This window comes from Sus scrofa, chromosome 4, assembly GCF_054392235.1.
Source record: "Sus scrofa isolate SSC_HxYL_T2T_F1_AM1 chromosome 4, Sscrofa_HxYL_maternal_Yorkshire_Landrace_v2.0, whole genome shotgun sequence".
Classification (NCBI taxonomy): domain Eukaryota; kingdom Metazoa; phylum Chordata; class Mammalia; order Artiodactyla; family Suidae; genus Sus; species Sus scrofa.
In genome coordinates, this window is record NC_139386.1 from 123,474,171 (window position 1) to 123,490,652 (window position 16,482).

General features: G+C 37.4%; 1 protein-coding gene across 2 annotated transcripts in view; it reads right to left on the reverse strand.

Annotated features, from left to right (window-relative positions):
• Positions 1-6,192: 6,192 nt before the first annotated feature.
• The window catches only part of AGL (amylo-alpha-1, 6-glucosidase, 4-alpha-glucanotransferase), an 83,821-nt gene continuing 73,531 nt past the window's right edge, over positions 6,193-16,482 (reverse strand). For both annotated transcript variants that reach the window (XM_085023872.1, XM_085023871.1), the window contains exons 31-34: positions 14,520-14,617; positions 12,792-12,879; positions 12,551-12,684; positions 6,193-9,036 (exon numbers count right to left, since the gene is read on the reverse strand). In XM_085023872.1, coding sequence (XP_084879998.1) covers positions 8,919-9,036; positions 12,551-12,684; positions 12,792-12,879; positions 14,520-14,617 — 438 coding nt within the window. In that variant the 3' untranslated portion in view covers positions 6,193-8,918. The remainder of the gene's footprint in view (positions 9,037-12,550; positions 12,685-12,791; positions 12,880-14,519; positions 14,618-16,482) is intronic.

The following is a 16,482-nucleotide window of genomic DNA, read 5'->3' on the forward strand; positions in this document are numbered from 1 at the left end:
TTTTAAAAAAGTTGAAGTACAACTTTTTTACTTGAATAGACATTTCTCCAAAGAAGATATACAGATGGCCAAAAAACACGTGGAAAAAATGTTCAACATCACTGATTATTTGAGAAATGCAAATCAAAACTACTATGAGGTACCACCTCACACGTGTCAGAATGGCCATCATTAGTAAGTCCACAAATAACAAATGCTGGAGGGGGTGTGGAGAAAAGGGAACCCTCCTGCACTCTTGGTGGGAATGTAAGCTGGTACAACCACTATGGAAAACAGTATGGAGGTACCTTAGAAATCTATACATAGAACTTCCATATGACCCAGAAATCCCACTCTTGGGCATATATCCAGTCAAAACTTTCCTTGAAAAAGATACATGCACCCCTATGTTCATTGCAGCACTATTCACAATAGCCAAGACATGGAAACAACCTAAATGTCCATCAACAGATGACTGGATTAAGAAGATGTTGTATATATACACAATAGAATACTACTCAGCCATAAAAAAGAACAAAATAATGCCATTTGCAGCAACATGGATGGAACTAGAGACTCTCATACTAAGTGAAGTAAGCCAGAAAGAGAAAGATAAATACCGTATGATTTCACTTATGTCTGGAATCTAATATACGGCACAAATGAAACTTTCCACAGAAAAGAAAATCATGTACTTGGAGAACAGACTTGTGTTCTCCATGGGGAGGGGAGGAGGTGGGAGGGACTTGGAATTTGGGGTTCATAGATGCAACTATTGCCTTTGGAATGGATAAACAATGAAATCCTGCTGTATCGCACTGGGAACTACGTCTGGTCACTTGTGATGGAGAATGATAATGTGAGAAAAAAGAATGTATACATGTATGTGTGACTGGGTCACCTCGCTGGGCAGTATAAGATTGACAGAACACTTTAAATCAGCTGTAATTGAAAAAATAAAAATCATTATAAAAAAAGAAAATTCTCAGGTCTTACCTTTAACTAAATAACGATTCAGATATCCTAACTTTTATTATTATTATTACTTTTTAGGGCTGCTCCTGGGACATATGGAAGTTCCCAGGCTAGGGATGGAATAGGAGCTGTAGGCACTGACCTACACCACAGCCACAGAAAAGCAAGATCCAAGCCGGGACTGCAACCTACACCACACCTCATGGAAATGCTGGATGTTTAAACCATTGATAGAGGCCAGGGATCAAACCTGCGTCCTCATGGATATTAGTCGGGTTTGTTACTGCTGAGCCACAATGGGAACTCCAGATTTCTTAACTTTTATTTTTTTTCTTTTTTTTTTTTCAGATTTCTTAACTTTTAAACAGCACATAATTAAATAGGACTGATCCAGCTCAAAATTCAACTTGGGAATTTAAGTTTGAAATTCCTGATTCTACTGATTACCTTTGAACTACTTGGTTCGTGTCTTCAGCATTTAAAATTTTCCTTTTGAGATCTGGCATTGCTGTGAGCTGTGGTATGAGTCGCAGACGTGGCTCGGATCCCGCGTTGCTGTGGCTCTGGCGTGGGCCGGCAACTACAGCTCCGATTGGACCTCTAGCCTGGGAACCTCCATATCCCACCGGGGTGGCCCAAGAAATGGCAAAAAAAAAGACAAAAATAAATAAATAAAAATAAAATAAAATAAAATAAAATTTTCCTTTGGTAACCACCTTGTTCTGTACTCATACCTGGCTCTTGACTGACAACTATTCCCTTGTTTGAACATCCACGTTAGTTCTTCTGAAAGTGTCCTCACCTCTCCCCACAATGTAATAATTTTTTTTATTACTGAGAATTTTTAAATTGAGATATAATTGCTATGTTATACTCAGATGTACAACATAAGGATTCAATATTCGTATACATTGTGAAATGATCACCACCACAGGTCTTTTTAACAGTCATCACTGTAGTTAAAAACTTTTTTCTTGGGATGAGAACTTTTATAATCTACTCTCTTAGCAACTTTCAGATACATAGTACAGTATTACTATTATTATTATTATTAAAGTCACATACTCATGACTTTATTTTATTAATTTTTTTGCTTTTTTAAGGCCACATGTGGGGCATATGGAAGTTCCCAGGCTAAGGGTTCCATTGGAGCTGTAGCTGCTGGCCTGCACCACGGCCACAGCAGCGCAGGATCTGAGCTGTGTCAGCAAGCAAAACAATGCTAGATACAGAACCCACCGATCAAAGCCAGGGATCGAACCCGCCTCCTCATGGATACTAGTTGGGTTCATTACCACTGAGCCACAATGGAAAGTCCCCTCATGACTTTATTTTATAATTAGCAGTTTGTCCCTTTTGACCCCCTTCACCCATTTTGCTCATCCCCACGCCCTCCCCACCATGGAAATTATGACAGACTGAAGAGGAAACATGGAGTGAAATCAACCACCAAGGCTAAAGCATCTATTCCAGTTATGTCTCCTGGTATGGCCTTACTTCACTCAACAGCAACAAAGATTGTGTATCACACCCGGGATAATTTTCCTGTGTCTGTTATGAAGGGTTAGAGAAAACTGTTAAAACCCACAATTGTAATAAGCCTTGAAATATGTAGGGTTGGAATACCAAAAATCATTGTGGTTCAACAACCTAGGATCAGCATAGACAGGCTCTATTTTCCTTAAGGAAAAAAGAACTCAAAGTTTACAGCTTTCAAATTGGTTGGAAATGTTATGGCTTGGTTAAAATAAGAACAGATTTTATAATTCATAGTTTTACATTTACATTTTTAATTCATAATTTTATACTTACATTAAATTTTAAATAAGTGAAATAGCTGTGATTGAAGTCTCTACTAATAAGACAGGAGACAATGAAGTCACATTAAGAAATTACATCTAAGGGGAGTTCCCGTTGTGGCTCAGTGGTTAATGAATCTGACTAGGAACCATGAGGTTTTGGGTTCGATCCCTGGCCTTGCTCAGTGGGCTAAGGATCCGGCATTGCCGTGAGCTGTGGTATAGGTTGCAGATGCAGCTTGGATCCTGCATTACTGTGGCTGTGGTGTAGGCCTGCGGCTACAGCTCCGATTCGGCCCCTAGCCTGGGAACCTCCATATGCCACAGGTAGCGGCCCTAGAAAAGGCCAAAAAAAAACCAAAAAAAAAAAAAAAAAAACAACAAAATTACATCTAAGAAATGATAGAATATTGTCATTAGATGCTAGCCTTAGCTCCTGATGACCACAGAACCAGTACATCAGCTCCGGATTTAACACTTCTGGACCTCTGTCTCACAGAGATCACTGTAAGTTGGGCTCTGTTATATACAGTCAAACACTAATACACTATGCGTTACCCTCACGAATACTTACTGCCTTGCAAGGTAGGTTATTACCACGATCCTTGTTTTTACAGCTGAAAAAACAAAGACTCAGGTAAGTAATTAGCTTTGGAAAGAGCTAAGAGTCATTGTAACAAAACTGGAATGAAATTGGAGCCAAATTATAGAGTATCCCAATGTCCTCTGGGCAGTAGTGGGATATAATCAGTGTTAAGAAGGGGTTTCCTCAGTTCTATGAAGGGTGGAATAAGTCATGGTCAGTTAAGAAAATATTATGTGGAGTTCTCTTGTGGGTTAAGGATCTGGTGTTGTCAGTGCAGTGGCTTGGGGATCGTTTACTGTGGCACAGGTTTGATCCCTCGCCTGGGGAAATTCCACATGCTGCAGGCATAGCCAAAAAAAAATTACATTAATCTAAAGACAAGAATGCAAACAGGAAGTGGGGAATAAAAGAGAGCCTAAGCAGGTAAAAGTGAAGACTGCTACTCATCGAGTGTAAGTCAAGATGAATCATTTTTCAAGCACTTTTATGTAACGATTTTAAGATGTTTAGTGCTCAGTTCACCTTCAAAATATATCAATTACAATAAATATATTACCATTGGGTATTTGCATCATTGAGTGCCGTATTTGTTAGCACTTGCTTTCTTTGGTATTCTGCATGTTTGGGAATGAACTCTTGACTTTTGACCGAAGTTCTCATGGGCCAACTTTTACAGTTGGCCATCTCTTAATTATTATGCTCCCTATTACTTTTGACTTTTTTTGGTCTTTTTTCTGTCATGTGTCATGCAAATGTTAAGTGTTTTTGACAAGACACAACATTTGCAAATTTATCCAACTTGTATAACCTAAGGTATACATTATGAGTCTGAATATTTAGCCAGTAATACATCAATTATCCTATCAAGGCAGACAGATGAAGATAAATTCTGACCAGTTGATAATAAGGAAGCATATCTAGACTCAAGCACAACAGGAATTAATGATTTCCATAATCAGATGGGCAATTGATAATAGTTTGATCCGTGGATGGATAGTGGTAAGAAGCATGAAGACGAGGGAGTTCTCGTCATGGCTCAGTGGAAAAATTCTGACTAGCATCCACGAGGATGCAGGTTGGATCCCTGGCCTCCCTCAGTGAGTTAAGGCTCTGGTGCTGCCATGAGCTGTGGTGTAGGTTGCTGACACAGATCGGATCCTGTGTTCCTGTGGCTGGGGCGTAGCCAGGAGCTATGGCTCTGATTCTACTTCTAGACTGGGAACCTCCATATACCTTAAAAAAAAAAAAAAAAAGGCATGAAGGTGAGCACAAAAGATTGCAAACTTGAAGATCTTTGAAAAAGGATTTGTGCTAGAAGATGAGGGGTTGAGTTGTGGTCCTTGAATCTGTCAGTTGTGTCACTTAGGGCAAGATGCTTTAGTAGTGTTCTTGTATATAAAGTGAGTATAATGCTTCCAGTATAAAATTCCCTATTACATGTTAGGGGCTAATAAATGTTTGCTGAATCTGAGTTTTTTACCCTAAGTGGTAAAGAAAAATTAGGAAGAATTTCAGCAATCTAAAAAAACCCTGAATTAAATGCAGACACTCTTTGTAGATGTCAATTCTTATCAAACTAACTTACAGTGTAAGTATAGGCTTAGTAAAAATGGTAAGAGAATACTTTTTGGATATGGAAAAGTACTTGAGAAGAACAAACAGGTATATAAAATAAGATTCTAAAAAAAGGGGAGCGAGTGAGAGAGAAAGATGGCGAAAAAGAGTTCTAACAAATATTAAAACAAAAATTGTTAAGAGTTAAATGAGAGAATAGGGAAAGATAACTCTAATAGTGTAACCCAAAAGTATACCCTATTACTAAATGAAATTCAATACTTTAAAAAAGGAATACTATAAATCAAATTCAAGAGTTTGGATATAACAAGTTAGAAAAAAAACCTAAGTAATGTCTCACCTCATAGAGTAACGCTGCTGAAAATATGTGAGTATAAAACCAGAACACAGAATGAATCCGACTAGGAACCATGAGGTTGTGGGTTCGATCCCTGGCCTTGCTCAGTGGCTTAAGGATCCGGCATTGCTGTGACCTGTAGTGTAGTTTGCAGACTGAGCTCGGATCCCGCGTTGCTGTGGCTCTGGCGTAGGCCGGCAGCTACAGCTCTGATTAGACCCCTAGTCTGGGAACCTCCATATGCCATGGGAGCAGCCCTAGAAGAGGCAAAAAGACAAAAAAAAAAAAAAAAAAAAAAAAAAAAACCCAAACAAAAAAACCCACCAGAACACAGAAACAGAGGTTTATTAAATTATTGAATGAGATTAAATTTTGAAGAGATGTAAGAGTTCACAAAGATAAACTCAAAGATTTGAGTAAATAAAAATGAAAAGCTTTTGTACGTTAAACAAAAAACCTGGAACCAATAACAGATACACTAAGAAATATATATTAGGAAAAAATTATTCCAAAATGACAAAGTAGCAGTATTATTTAAGAGCTCAAAGCTCTCCCTCCCCTAATGGAGCAACTTACTTGAGTTTATTATTCTGGCACATTGAGTAACTATATAAATAAATTCAGCCAGTTTGACAAATTCAATCATACTCATGAAAGGTAAACCAAAAATTCACGGTAGTGTAAAAGATTTCAAGAAATACCTGGGGGAGTGTATAGTTACTAAGAGATCAATTTATGCATCAAAAGTTAATTCTGCTCCTAATTTCAACATGGCTAATTAAATAAATTACCAAACAGCCTAAAATTCTTCTTCTTTCTGCCCCTATATACATCCTGCAGAAAAATAAAGCACCTCGAACAAGCCAGCCCTGAATAAATGGTAGTAGTCAGCACCAACAAATTAATTAACTGGTAAATAATGGGAAAAAAGCAAAATACAGTCCCTTAGAAAAGATTTTTATTTTCTTGGCACATGACATAAAAGTGACATTTGCCCACTAGACAGAGCAGCTGAAGACATAGCAGAAATGGATTACAATTCACGTGGGTTACAGTGTTCAGAGATAGGATGACAGGTCTCATACTTCCTCAGTTACCCTTGAAACTCATAAAATTATCACAGCATACTGGTTAAACTGGCAAACTTCTCAAGTTAAAGAGCAAGACTGACTTGAATTAATGAAGAACCAAGGCACAGAACCATTCTCAAAATGCAATATTACAGTACTTCATCTAACATCACTCAGGAACGAAGCATTCTACTTAAATACTTTTTAGTCAAATAAAGTCTAAAGCTGTTATTTTAGCTACATTTGATGAAATAATGTGTAACATGCCTCTCAAACTTTAAAATAGGCCATGCAGGTTATAATAATTGTCATTAATATGCCTAATAAGGAATATGAACCATTTAATTTTCTAGTGGCAAGATGATATCCAAAAATCACTGAGGTGGATATTTGCCCTATTACAGATAATCCAATACAGCTATGGTTTCAAAATCGTCAACTTATTATTTATTTATTAGAATTCATTCATTTTTTACAACTGTCAGTCAGTCATTACCTTTTGCTTTCGTTAAATATATTGGTTTTCAGATACTTTTCTTACCATCTTTATTTTATTACTTTTTTTGGCCACACCCACAGCATAGGGAAGTTCCCGGGTGAGGGGTCAAACCGAAGCCACATCAGTGACAATGCTGGATCCTTAACCACTAGGCTACCAGGGAGACCTAATTCAGAAGTTAAATTTCAATAACAGAACTGTGTGAATCTTTGATGATTAATAGTTCTCCCTCAAGAAAAGTCATTCTTTTTAACCGCCCAGGTTAGAGATGGTTATAGATTTAGCAGTGAAGAAGGAGGGGAAACTTGGAAACAATGCATTTATAGTTGTCAGATTGCTATCACAACTGTCCTTAAATCTGTAGAATTTAATCTGCTTTAGGTTTGGAAACCAGGAAACTAAGCTAGTTAAATCTACTTCTAAAGTAGTGCTGGAGTTCCCATTGTGGCGCAGTGGTTAATGAATCCGACTAGGAACCATGAGGTTTCGGGTTCCATCCCTGCCCTTGTTCAGTGGGTTAATGATCCGGCATTGCCATGAGCTGTGGTGTAGGTTGCAGACGCGGCTCGGATCCCGAGTTGCTGTGGCTCTGGCGTAGGCCGGTGGCTACAGCCCTGATTCGACCCCTAGCCTGGGAACCTCCATATGCCGCGGGAGCGGCCCAAGAAACGGCAAAAAGACAAAAAAAAAAAAAAAAAAAAGTAGTGCTGACCATCAGTATTTGACATCTGAAGCATTTCTATATTTTTACTTAAATATAAATTTACCCATAAATTTCAGTTTACTTGTTTTTCTTATTTTTACTCCTTCATAGTTAAAGTAGTTGGGTATGTGACCTCTAACTGAGAAAGGTGTTACTGCACCATTATATTAATTATAAATATACTATTGAATAATATTATATAATAATGAAAGGATTTTTGCAACTATTTTCTTTCAACTGAAGGTATAGTGGTCTAATTTAAGTGTCTTGAGACAAAAACAGTAAAACAGTAAAAAAAAAATCTAGAAAATAAGCATTATTCAAAATGTCAAATCATACAAATGTTAAAAGCCTTTTTCCTTTCATGACTTTTCTATATCTAAGGTATCTTAAAATAACATGAAAAACTTTTGAAATGATTTTATTTAATTCAAGATAACTACTGAATTCATATCTTTATTTATATTAAGACTGTTCTCAATGCTAAACTTGTCAACAGGTTTCAGTTAATAGGAAACCAGTATAATACACTTTTACACACAAGCTAAAAATAGTTAAGTTTTAGAAAATTAATATAGCATTTTTTCTTTAAAGTTCTCATAAATATGCCCAACAATTTGCATTTTGAAAATGTAAACCATATCATAGTAGGAAACTGGAACTCAAGACTCATTTTACAAAACTGTTTCTAGAAAATAAATTCCTAATGCTTTGTGGTTTTTTTCATATATCCTATGCATCATTAGCAGAAGTGAACTATGATAAAAATACTGTTGAAATTCATTATATTAAAAACATTTTAACATATCAGTGAAAAAAATAAAAGCACATTATAGATATCTGTGCTCCATTTATGAACATATATTGTAGGTAGACACTTCCATGATTCAACATTAATTTAGTATTTATTGAACACAGTGTGGAAGGTGCTGGAAACACTACAGTAAAGGTGAGAACATTAATTACACAGCCTATTTCATATGTATTGTTACTGAGGAAAACATAGACCACAATTTAAAGATACTTTTCCATTTCTTTCATTATTACATTCTCACATTTCATTGTCATTTATGTACAAATATAAGATTACATGACTTTTCTTTTTAAAACTTTGGATTTCAATTTATTTACTTCTAGGCATTTGCAGACTACTTCCTGACCTCAAAAGAAAAACATTCCATTGGTAGCGATGATTTTTTTCTTACTCAAATCAAAAGCTACTCTGTACATTAAAAAAAAAAAAGAGAGAATGAAAAAGAAAAACCAGTGCTTTACAGTGGGCATCATTATATTAATGAGATGTTAAAATGACTTGCGCATGTGCATATGAAGCATTTACATTATAGTATGACCTTGCATTCAACAACACAATTGACTGCACACTTAATGAGTCAACTATAAGTCATGGAGTGTTTCAAGAATAGTGGCAATTGACCAGGCTTGTGTTTCACAGCTGAAAGGACAGTATTGTCCATTCTCGTTGGTCAGTTCTGGAAGTCCTTTCCAAGGGGATCTTAAAGAAAGAAAAGGCATTTTATGAAATATAATCTAACACATAATCTTGTTGGATGAACAAAAGAGGCAATACACCTGGTGATTTTACCTTCTTGTATAGAAAACAATCACATGTAGACATTTACCACAAAATACAATAGGATATACTGAATGTTATGTATAAAGAATTTAGATTCAATCTTCAGGATTTAACACTTTCAAAAACAAAGATATCCCAATATGTATTAAAAACAGAAGAGGGAGTTCCCGTCGTGGCGCAGTGGTTAACGAATCCGACTAGGAACCATGAGGTTGTGGGTTCGGTCCCTGCCCTTGCTCAGTGGGTTAATGATCCGGCGTTGCCGTGAGCTGTGGTGTAGGTTGCAGACGCGGCTCGGATCCCGCGTTGCTGTGGCTCTGGCGTAGGCCGGTGGCTACAGCTCCGATTCAACCCCTAGCCTGGGAACCTCCATATGCCGTGGGAGCGGCCCAAGAAATAGCAACAATAACAACAACGACAACAACAACAACAACAACAACAACAAAGACAAAAAAAAAAAAAAAAAAAAAACAGAAGAGGAGTTCCCGTCGTGGCTCAGCGGTTAGTGAACCTGACTAGCACCCCTGAGGACATGGATTCGACCCCTGGCCTTGCTCAGTGGGTTAAGGATCCGGCGTTGCTATGAGCTGTGGTGTAGATTGCAGACTCGGCTCGGATCCCATGTTGCTGTGGCTGTGGTATAGACCACTGGCTACAGCACCGATTTGATCCCTAGCCTGGGAACCTCCGTGTGCCAGGGGTGCGGCCCTAAAAAGACAAAATGACAAAAAAAATTAAAAAATAAAAATAAAAACAGAAGAAAACACCATTCCAAGCTATATACAATATAGAGACAAACATCCTCTCAGGCCTAATTTTCTTTCCTTTTTTTTTTTTTTTGTCTTTTTGCCATTTCTTGGGCCGCTCCCATGGTATACGGAGGCCACGATGGGAACTCCCTAATTTTATTTCTTTTATTAAGCTTGTGAGACTCAAATTTTAATTAGGTAAATGTATTATATTTGATCTTGACAAAATTAGAAAACAAATATGATGAAATAATGAAGAAACATAGGATTATGATTAGGAAAAAAATGCCCATTAAAACAATCTAAATTTTTACATTAATTTCTCATCCTCTTGAATTATAATAGTTTGTATTTATTGTGCATTTATTATTTCCTAATACTAAGTGCTTTATATACATTATCTCATTTAATGCTCATAGCAACCCTAAAAGGTAGGTATCATAACTATTCCTCTCCCCTACAGAGGAGTCAAGAGAAATTATGGAGGTTGTTCTGGATCTCACTATCGGAACGCAACGTTATTAGCATATCAAATTTATTCTTCATTTCAATGTAACATAATCCCTTAAATCAGGCAGTGGCAACAGAAAGAAGGGGGAGCTGACAAAGACCGTATCGAGCTAGAATCAAGTCTCCACAAATACCTAGATGTTCCGGAGAGGTAATGATATAAAAATAAAAAGTACCTGGGGTGTTTAAACTTGCAGAGCATGATAATGGTAATACTGTAACAACAATGGGAACTATAGGAAGAAAAATGTGTGCAACGAAATGAGTAATGGCAGAAGGACATCAGGTAGTTGAAAAGCAGAAATGGAATTTTTTTCTTTTTACAGCTGCACCTGCGGCATATGGAAGTTCTCAGGCTAGGGGTCCAATCGGAGCTGCAGCTGCCCACCGATACCACAGCCACAGCAATGCAGATCTGAGCCGCATCTGTGACCTACACCACAGCTTGTGGCAGCTCTGGATCCTTAATCCACTGAGCATGGCTAGGGATCAAACCCACATTCTCATGGACACTAGCTGGGTTCCTACCCCCCTGAGCCGCAATGGGAACTCCCAGAAAGGGTCTTTCTGAGTGGCTTCACCAGAGTGGTGAGGGCAAAACAGCAGCCAGACTGCATGTGGTGATGACTGAGTGGGTGGTCAGAAAGCAGAAAAAAATGAGGTTAATTATATAGAAAATGTGCTAAAAACAGAATGATAAAGCAAGGCTTGAGGTAGGAAAACCACAAAGGGACTTTATTTAGGGTGGGCTGGCAGATATCCTTGTAGTTTAGGAAGGAAGGAAAAGTGGAATACCAAGAAAGGCAATTATTGAGCAAGGTCATGGAATAGCTGGGAGGGATGGGAAATAGGCAAAAGCAGAAGAATGATTTCTGGAGTGCAAGGTATTTTCACTTCTCGCGGACAAAAGGGAAGAAAGAGGAGATAAATGCAAATAATGAGATATACTGAGGAACAATAAAAGATGCAATAGAAGAATGTTCACAGCATGCAGACTTCAAACTTAATCTCTAGATGAGGCAGAAGTATGGAAGGATTGAGGTTTTTCCCTGACTGTGTTTAAGCTAATGAAAAGAAACACTGAAAAAACAAAACCTGACAACATTCATAGTGAGAGATGGAAGTCTCTCATGTCCTTGTAGTAGAGGAGATATAATCTGCATGTTTATGCAGAATTATTCTGAGCAATAAGAAGTACATATATTTAGGTTTAAACTAGAATCTGTGAAATTCAGACAGCTTTTGACTGAGTTATATCACCTTATAAAGACACAAAACTCTGACACTATTTATCTGCTAAAATTAGGACCAAGGAGGTGGCAAATGGATTTAAAATAGTCAAAAGACTAACTCTGATGTTTTAATTATAATGAAATCATTTCTGAAATTTATTTTTTGATATCTTTTTTTTTTTTTTTTTTTTTTTTTTTTTTTTTTTGTGGTCACATGTGTGGAACTCCTGGGCTAGGGATCAAACCCGACCCAAGCTGCTGCAGTGACAATGCTGGATCCTTCACCTGCTGCACCACAAGGGAACTCCATATTTTTTAATATATCTTCAAATTAGTTAACTCAAAAGGCCCAGAATGAATACTTTTAGTTTTTGTATTTATTCTGTGTTAATCACGTACAAAGATATCTGCTAAATTTTAAAAATCAAAGACAATTATAACATATGTATAAATCATGCACTATCAAGTCTTTACATTAAAATAAATAACAACTTAAAAGAGTTACAGAAGGTAAAGGGAGCTCCCGTGGTGGCGCTGAGGAATCGAATCCAACTAGGAACCATGAGGATGTAGGTTTGATCCCTGGCCTCACTCAGTGGGTTAGGGATCCAGCATTGCCATGAGCTGTGGTGTAGGTCACAGACATGGCTTGGATCCCAAGTTGCTGTGGCTTCAGTGTAGGCCGGCAGCTGTAGCTCCGATTTGACCCCTAGCCTAGGAACCTCCATATGCCAAAGGTTCGGCCCTAAAGAAGCAAAAAAATAAAAAAGAGTTAAAAGAAGGTAAAAATCACAAAGATCTTATGTTGAAGAGTAAAGTTTTCGAATTTCATTGAGATACCTAGAGTATATAGAAATGAATTCTAAGGAAATGCCATTCACTTAATATCTAATAAACTGACTAAACACTAGTTTTGGAAATTGCGTTCCCCTGAAGACTTACCGCTCTAGATGAACATAATGTCGAGAAAGAACATTTTTAACCAAAAATATAGTCTTTGCAGTAGCCTCTGGACCCATCAATTTGGAAAAATATAATTTTGCACGAAGAAAATATCCAACGGGCCACAGCCACTCCTAAAAAAGATAATTTAAAAGTGAAGGAAAGACAGAGCTGTGAATACCTAAAATTCTTGAAAAATAACTTTAATTGAAAACTCAAAGAAGAGAAATGAAATCCTTACAGGTCCTTGGTGATAATTGAAACCTTTAGCAAGATTGTAGTTGTCATTGTCTAAGGCATTGTCATAAGTTCCACAGTAAACCATATCACTGCAAAATGATTGAAATACAGGTTAAAAAAAAAAGATGAGATATTATACAGGAAGCATTAGAAAAAATTTCCTAATAGCACAGGCAATAAGTAATCAAATTGTTTTGTCTTCCAATCTGTAGACCAAAGCTCATCATCCCTTTAACCTTAAGCTGGTATATACTGAATTTCGAGGATTTTAAGAATGTGTTAGAGAATGATTAACAAACGCTTACTGGCTAATACAAAAAATATAAAATATTCAGGCATCTTGCCTTTAAGGAGTTACCCTGATACTAGATATTGGTTAATTATATCACCAGGCCTCAAATATGCTTATAACAATTATACACAAAATAATCTGTATTAGTGAACATTAAAAATAAGGTTATATTAATTATTATTAATAAGGCTGATTTTTAAACTTCTCCAAGAAGTTATTTTAAAATTAATTAAAATTAGTACATTATACGAATAGCAACTGAATACACAGAGAATTTATACACACATATAAACCAAAGTATTACAAACACTGCAACATTTAATATAAGATAGTTATCTATACTCTGTTTAATTAATCGTTTTTCTTTTTCCTTTTAGTGAGATAGAACTTGCCACATGGGTAAGCTTTAACTGTGGGTTTTAGTTTTGACCAGTGGTTCTTACCTCCTCTGAAAATGTAGAGAACACTTTAGAATGCAGAGAGGGACACACATATAAAATGTTGCATCTCAAGACTGAATTGAGTATGTAATAAGTCAGGAGAAATCTACAAAGGTGGGGGTACTATAGAAATGCAGCTTTCTCATACATGACAGAGAAAGCAAACTGATGATAGGTATCAGGCTTTAAAGCAAAACAGTAGAAGAAAAACAGAAAGTCATCAGAAACTCAAGGAAAAAACAAATACTGAAAAAGAAAAGAAATGCGACAAACACATAATCATAAAAACAAAATTATTTATTGGTTTAAATAAAAACAGTGGTGTAATTACTTAGGGAGGATGGAAAGGGTTTGTGGTGAGGTAAGAATAGAGTTAAATCTCCATCTCTCATCACATGAAGTAAGCAGATAATGTCTAATATTTAAAAGACTTGAGTTCCCATCGTGGCTCAGTGGTTAACAAATCCTACTAGGAACCATGAAGTTGCTGGTTCAATCCCTTGCCTTGCTCAGTGGGTTAAGAATCCGGCATTGCCGTGAGCTGCGGTGTAGGCTTGGATCTGGCGTTGCTGTGGCTCTGGTGATTAGACCCCTAGCCTGGGAACCTCCATATGTCACGGGTGTGGCCCTGAAAAGGAAAAAAAAAAAAAAAAAAAACCCAAAAAACAAAACAAAACCCTTTTATTTATTTACTTTTGCTTTTTAGGGCTGCACCTGTGGCATATGGATGTTCCTAGGCTAGAGTGTGGAATCACAGCTACAGCTGTTGGCCTACACTGCGGCTCATAGCAACGCTAGATCCCTGGCTCAGGGCTGGGGATCAAACCCACATCCTTTGGACACTAGTCAGATTCGTTTCCGCCGTGCCACAACTGGAACTCCTCCAACAACGTTCTTAATACTTATATTCCAATTCACCCTGGAGCCAAAGTTTTCACACCAAGATTAAATATAATCATATATTAAACATAATATGAACTGCATTCTTAATACTTACTCTGGATCCAAAGTTTTCATGCCAAGAGGACCAAGCAACTTTTTTTCTGCAATCTCCAAAGCCTTCCATGCTCTTTCAATAGTAAAGAGCTCTGGGGCCTAATGAATGTTAAAAACAAATACACAAACTTCTTAAGATCACAAAAGAATTGGTTTCTACCCACATTGGAACATAAACTATTTATAAACTTGGAAAAGAATGAAAGCTTTAAAAATGCAGTGTGGGTTACAGTTTGAGTGCAGATGCCTAATCAGACCTAATGCTATCAGGCCAACCTCGAGGCTCTGATCTTGGCCTTCGAGCTAATTAGGAAAGCTGTTTGGGTTATTATTTACTTGTGTCACTTAAGAAAGTACACTAGCTCCAAAAGGAAGGTACCATAGCTACAATGAAGGTGAAACACATTTAAACCTACATAATTAATTCTTCAGAAGATTTATAGTAACCTCCTGTAAGTTTTTTGTTGTTGTTGTTGTTTTGCTTTTCAGGGCTGCACCTGTAGCATATGGAGGTTCCCAGGCTAGGGGTCTAATCAGAGCTATAGCTGCCAGTCTACACCACAGCCACAGCAATGCAGGATCCAAGCTGCATCTTCGACCTACAGCACAGCTCACGGCAAACCAGGATCTTTAACCCACTGAGCGAGGCCAGGGATTGAACCTGGGTCCTCATGGATGCTAGTCAGCCTCGTTAACCACTGAGCCACGATAGGAACTCCTCCTTTAAGTTTATCTGGGAGTTCCCATCGTGGCTTAGTGGTTAATGAATCCGACTAGGAACCATGAGGATGCAGCTTCAATCCCTGGCCTTGCTCAGCGGGTTAAGTGGGATCCGGTGTTGCCGGGAGCTGTGTGTGGTATAGGTCGCAGACATGGCTTGGATCCCGCATTGCTGTGGCTCTGGTGTAGGCTGGCGGCTACAGCTCCAATTCAACCCCTAGCCTGGGAACCTCCACATGCCGTGGGAGCAGCCCAAGAAATGGCAAAAAGACAAAAAAAAAAAAAGTTTATCTGGAACTTATTTTTTGCTTTTAGGGTCATAATAAAATACAGAAGAATTTGCAATCCAACAGCATGAGTAAATCTACTCGGGATATGGAGAAGGAGAGAAAGTATTGGTGACTAAGAATCTGCGTTAATTTTATTATTTTTAAAATTTACTTTTTAAATTTAATTTTATTAGAGTATAGATGATTTACAATATTGTATTAGTTTCAAGTGTACAACAAAGTGTATAGAATTAGTCATACATACAAACATATCCATTCTTTTTTCCCATACTGGTTACTACAAATTATTGAGTAGATTTTCCTGTGCTATACAGTAGGTTCTCGTTTATCATCTATTTTATACAATAGTGTCTATATGTTATTCCCACCCTCCTAATTCTTCTCTCCCTCAACGGTTTCACCTATGATAACCAAAAAGTTTGTTTATGAAATGTGTGAGTTTGTTTCTGTTTTTTAAAATAAGTTCTTTTGTATTATTTTTATTAGATTCTACATAAGTGATATCATATGATATTTAAATGTTAAATGAAACCAAATGCACGCTTACCCAAAGCTACCTCCATATATCTTTGTATTTTTTACTCTACTATAATTAATAGTACTACATTGAATCCTTTTTGACAAAGTGGAAACATCTAGGCAGGTGCAGAAGAATACATACCTTCTCTCTTTTACCGTACTTTATTTTTAGACAAAATACAGATAAAATAAGGAGAGTCTAGAATTCTTGGCTAGACAGAACTAATGACAGCCACACAGCAAAGAAAACAGAATGTGAACTGAAGCTACCACATTAGTTCACGAGTCCAGATATTTCCAGTGAGTGTGTTGAGGCACTGGTCAGGCATGGGTGCGCTGAAATAAAGATGCCCTCAGCTTTCAGGGCAGGCAGGTGGGGCCAGGGGCTAACGGAAGCAGCTGGATCTGGCTGCCACCTAATCCATTTAGACCAGT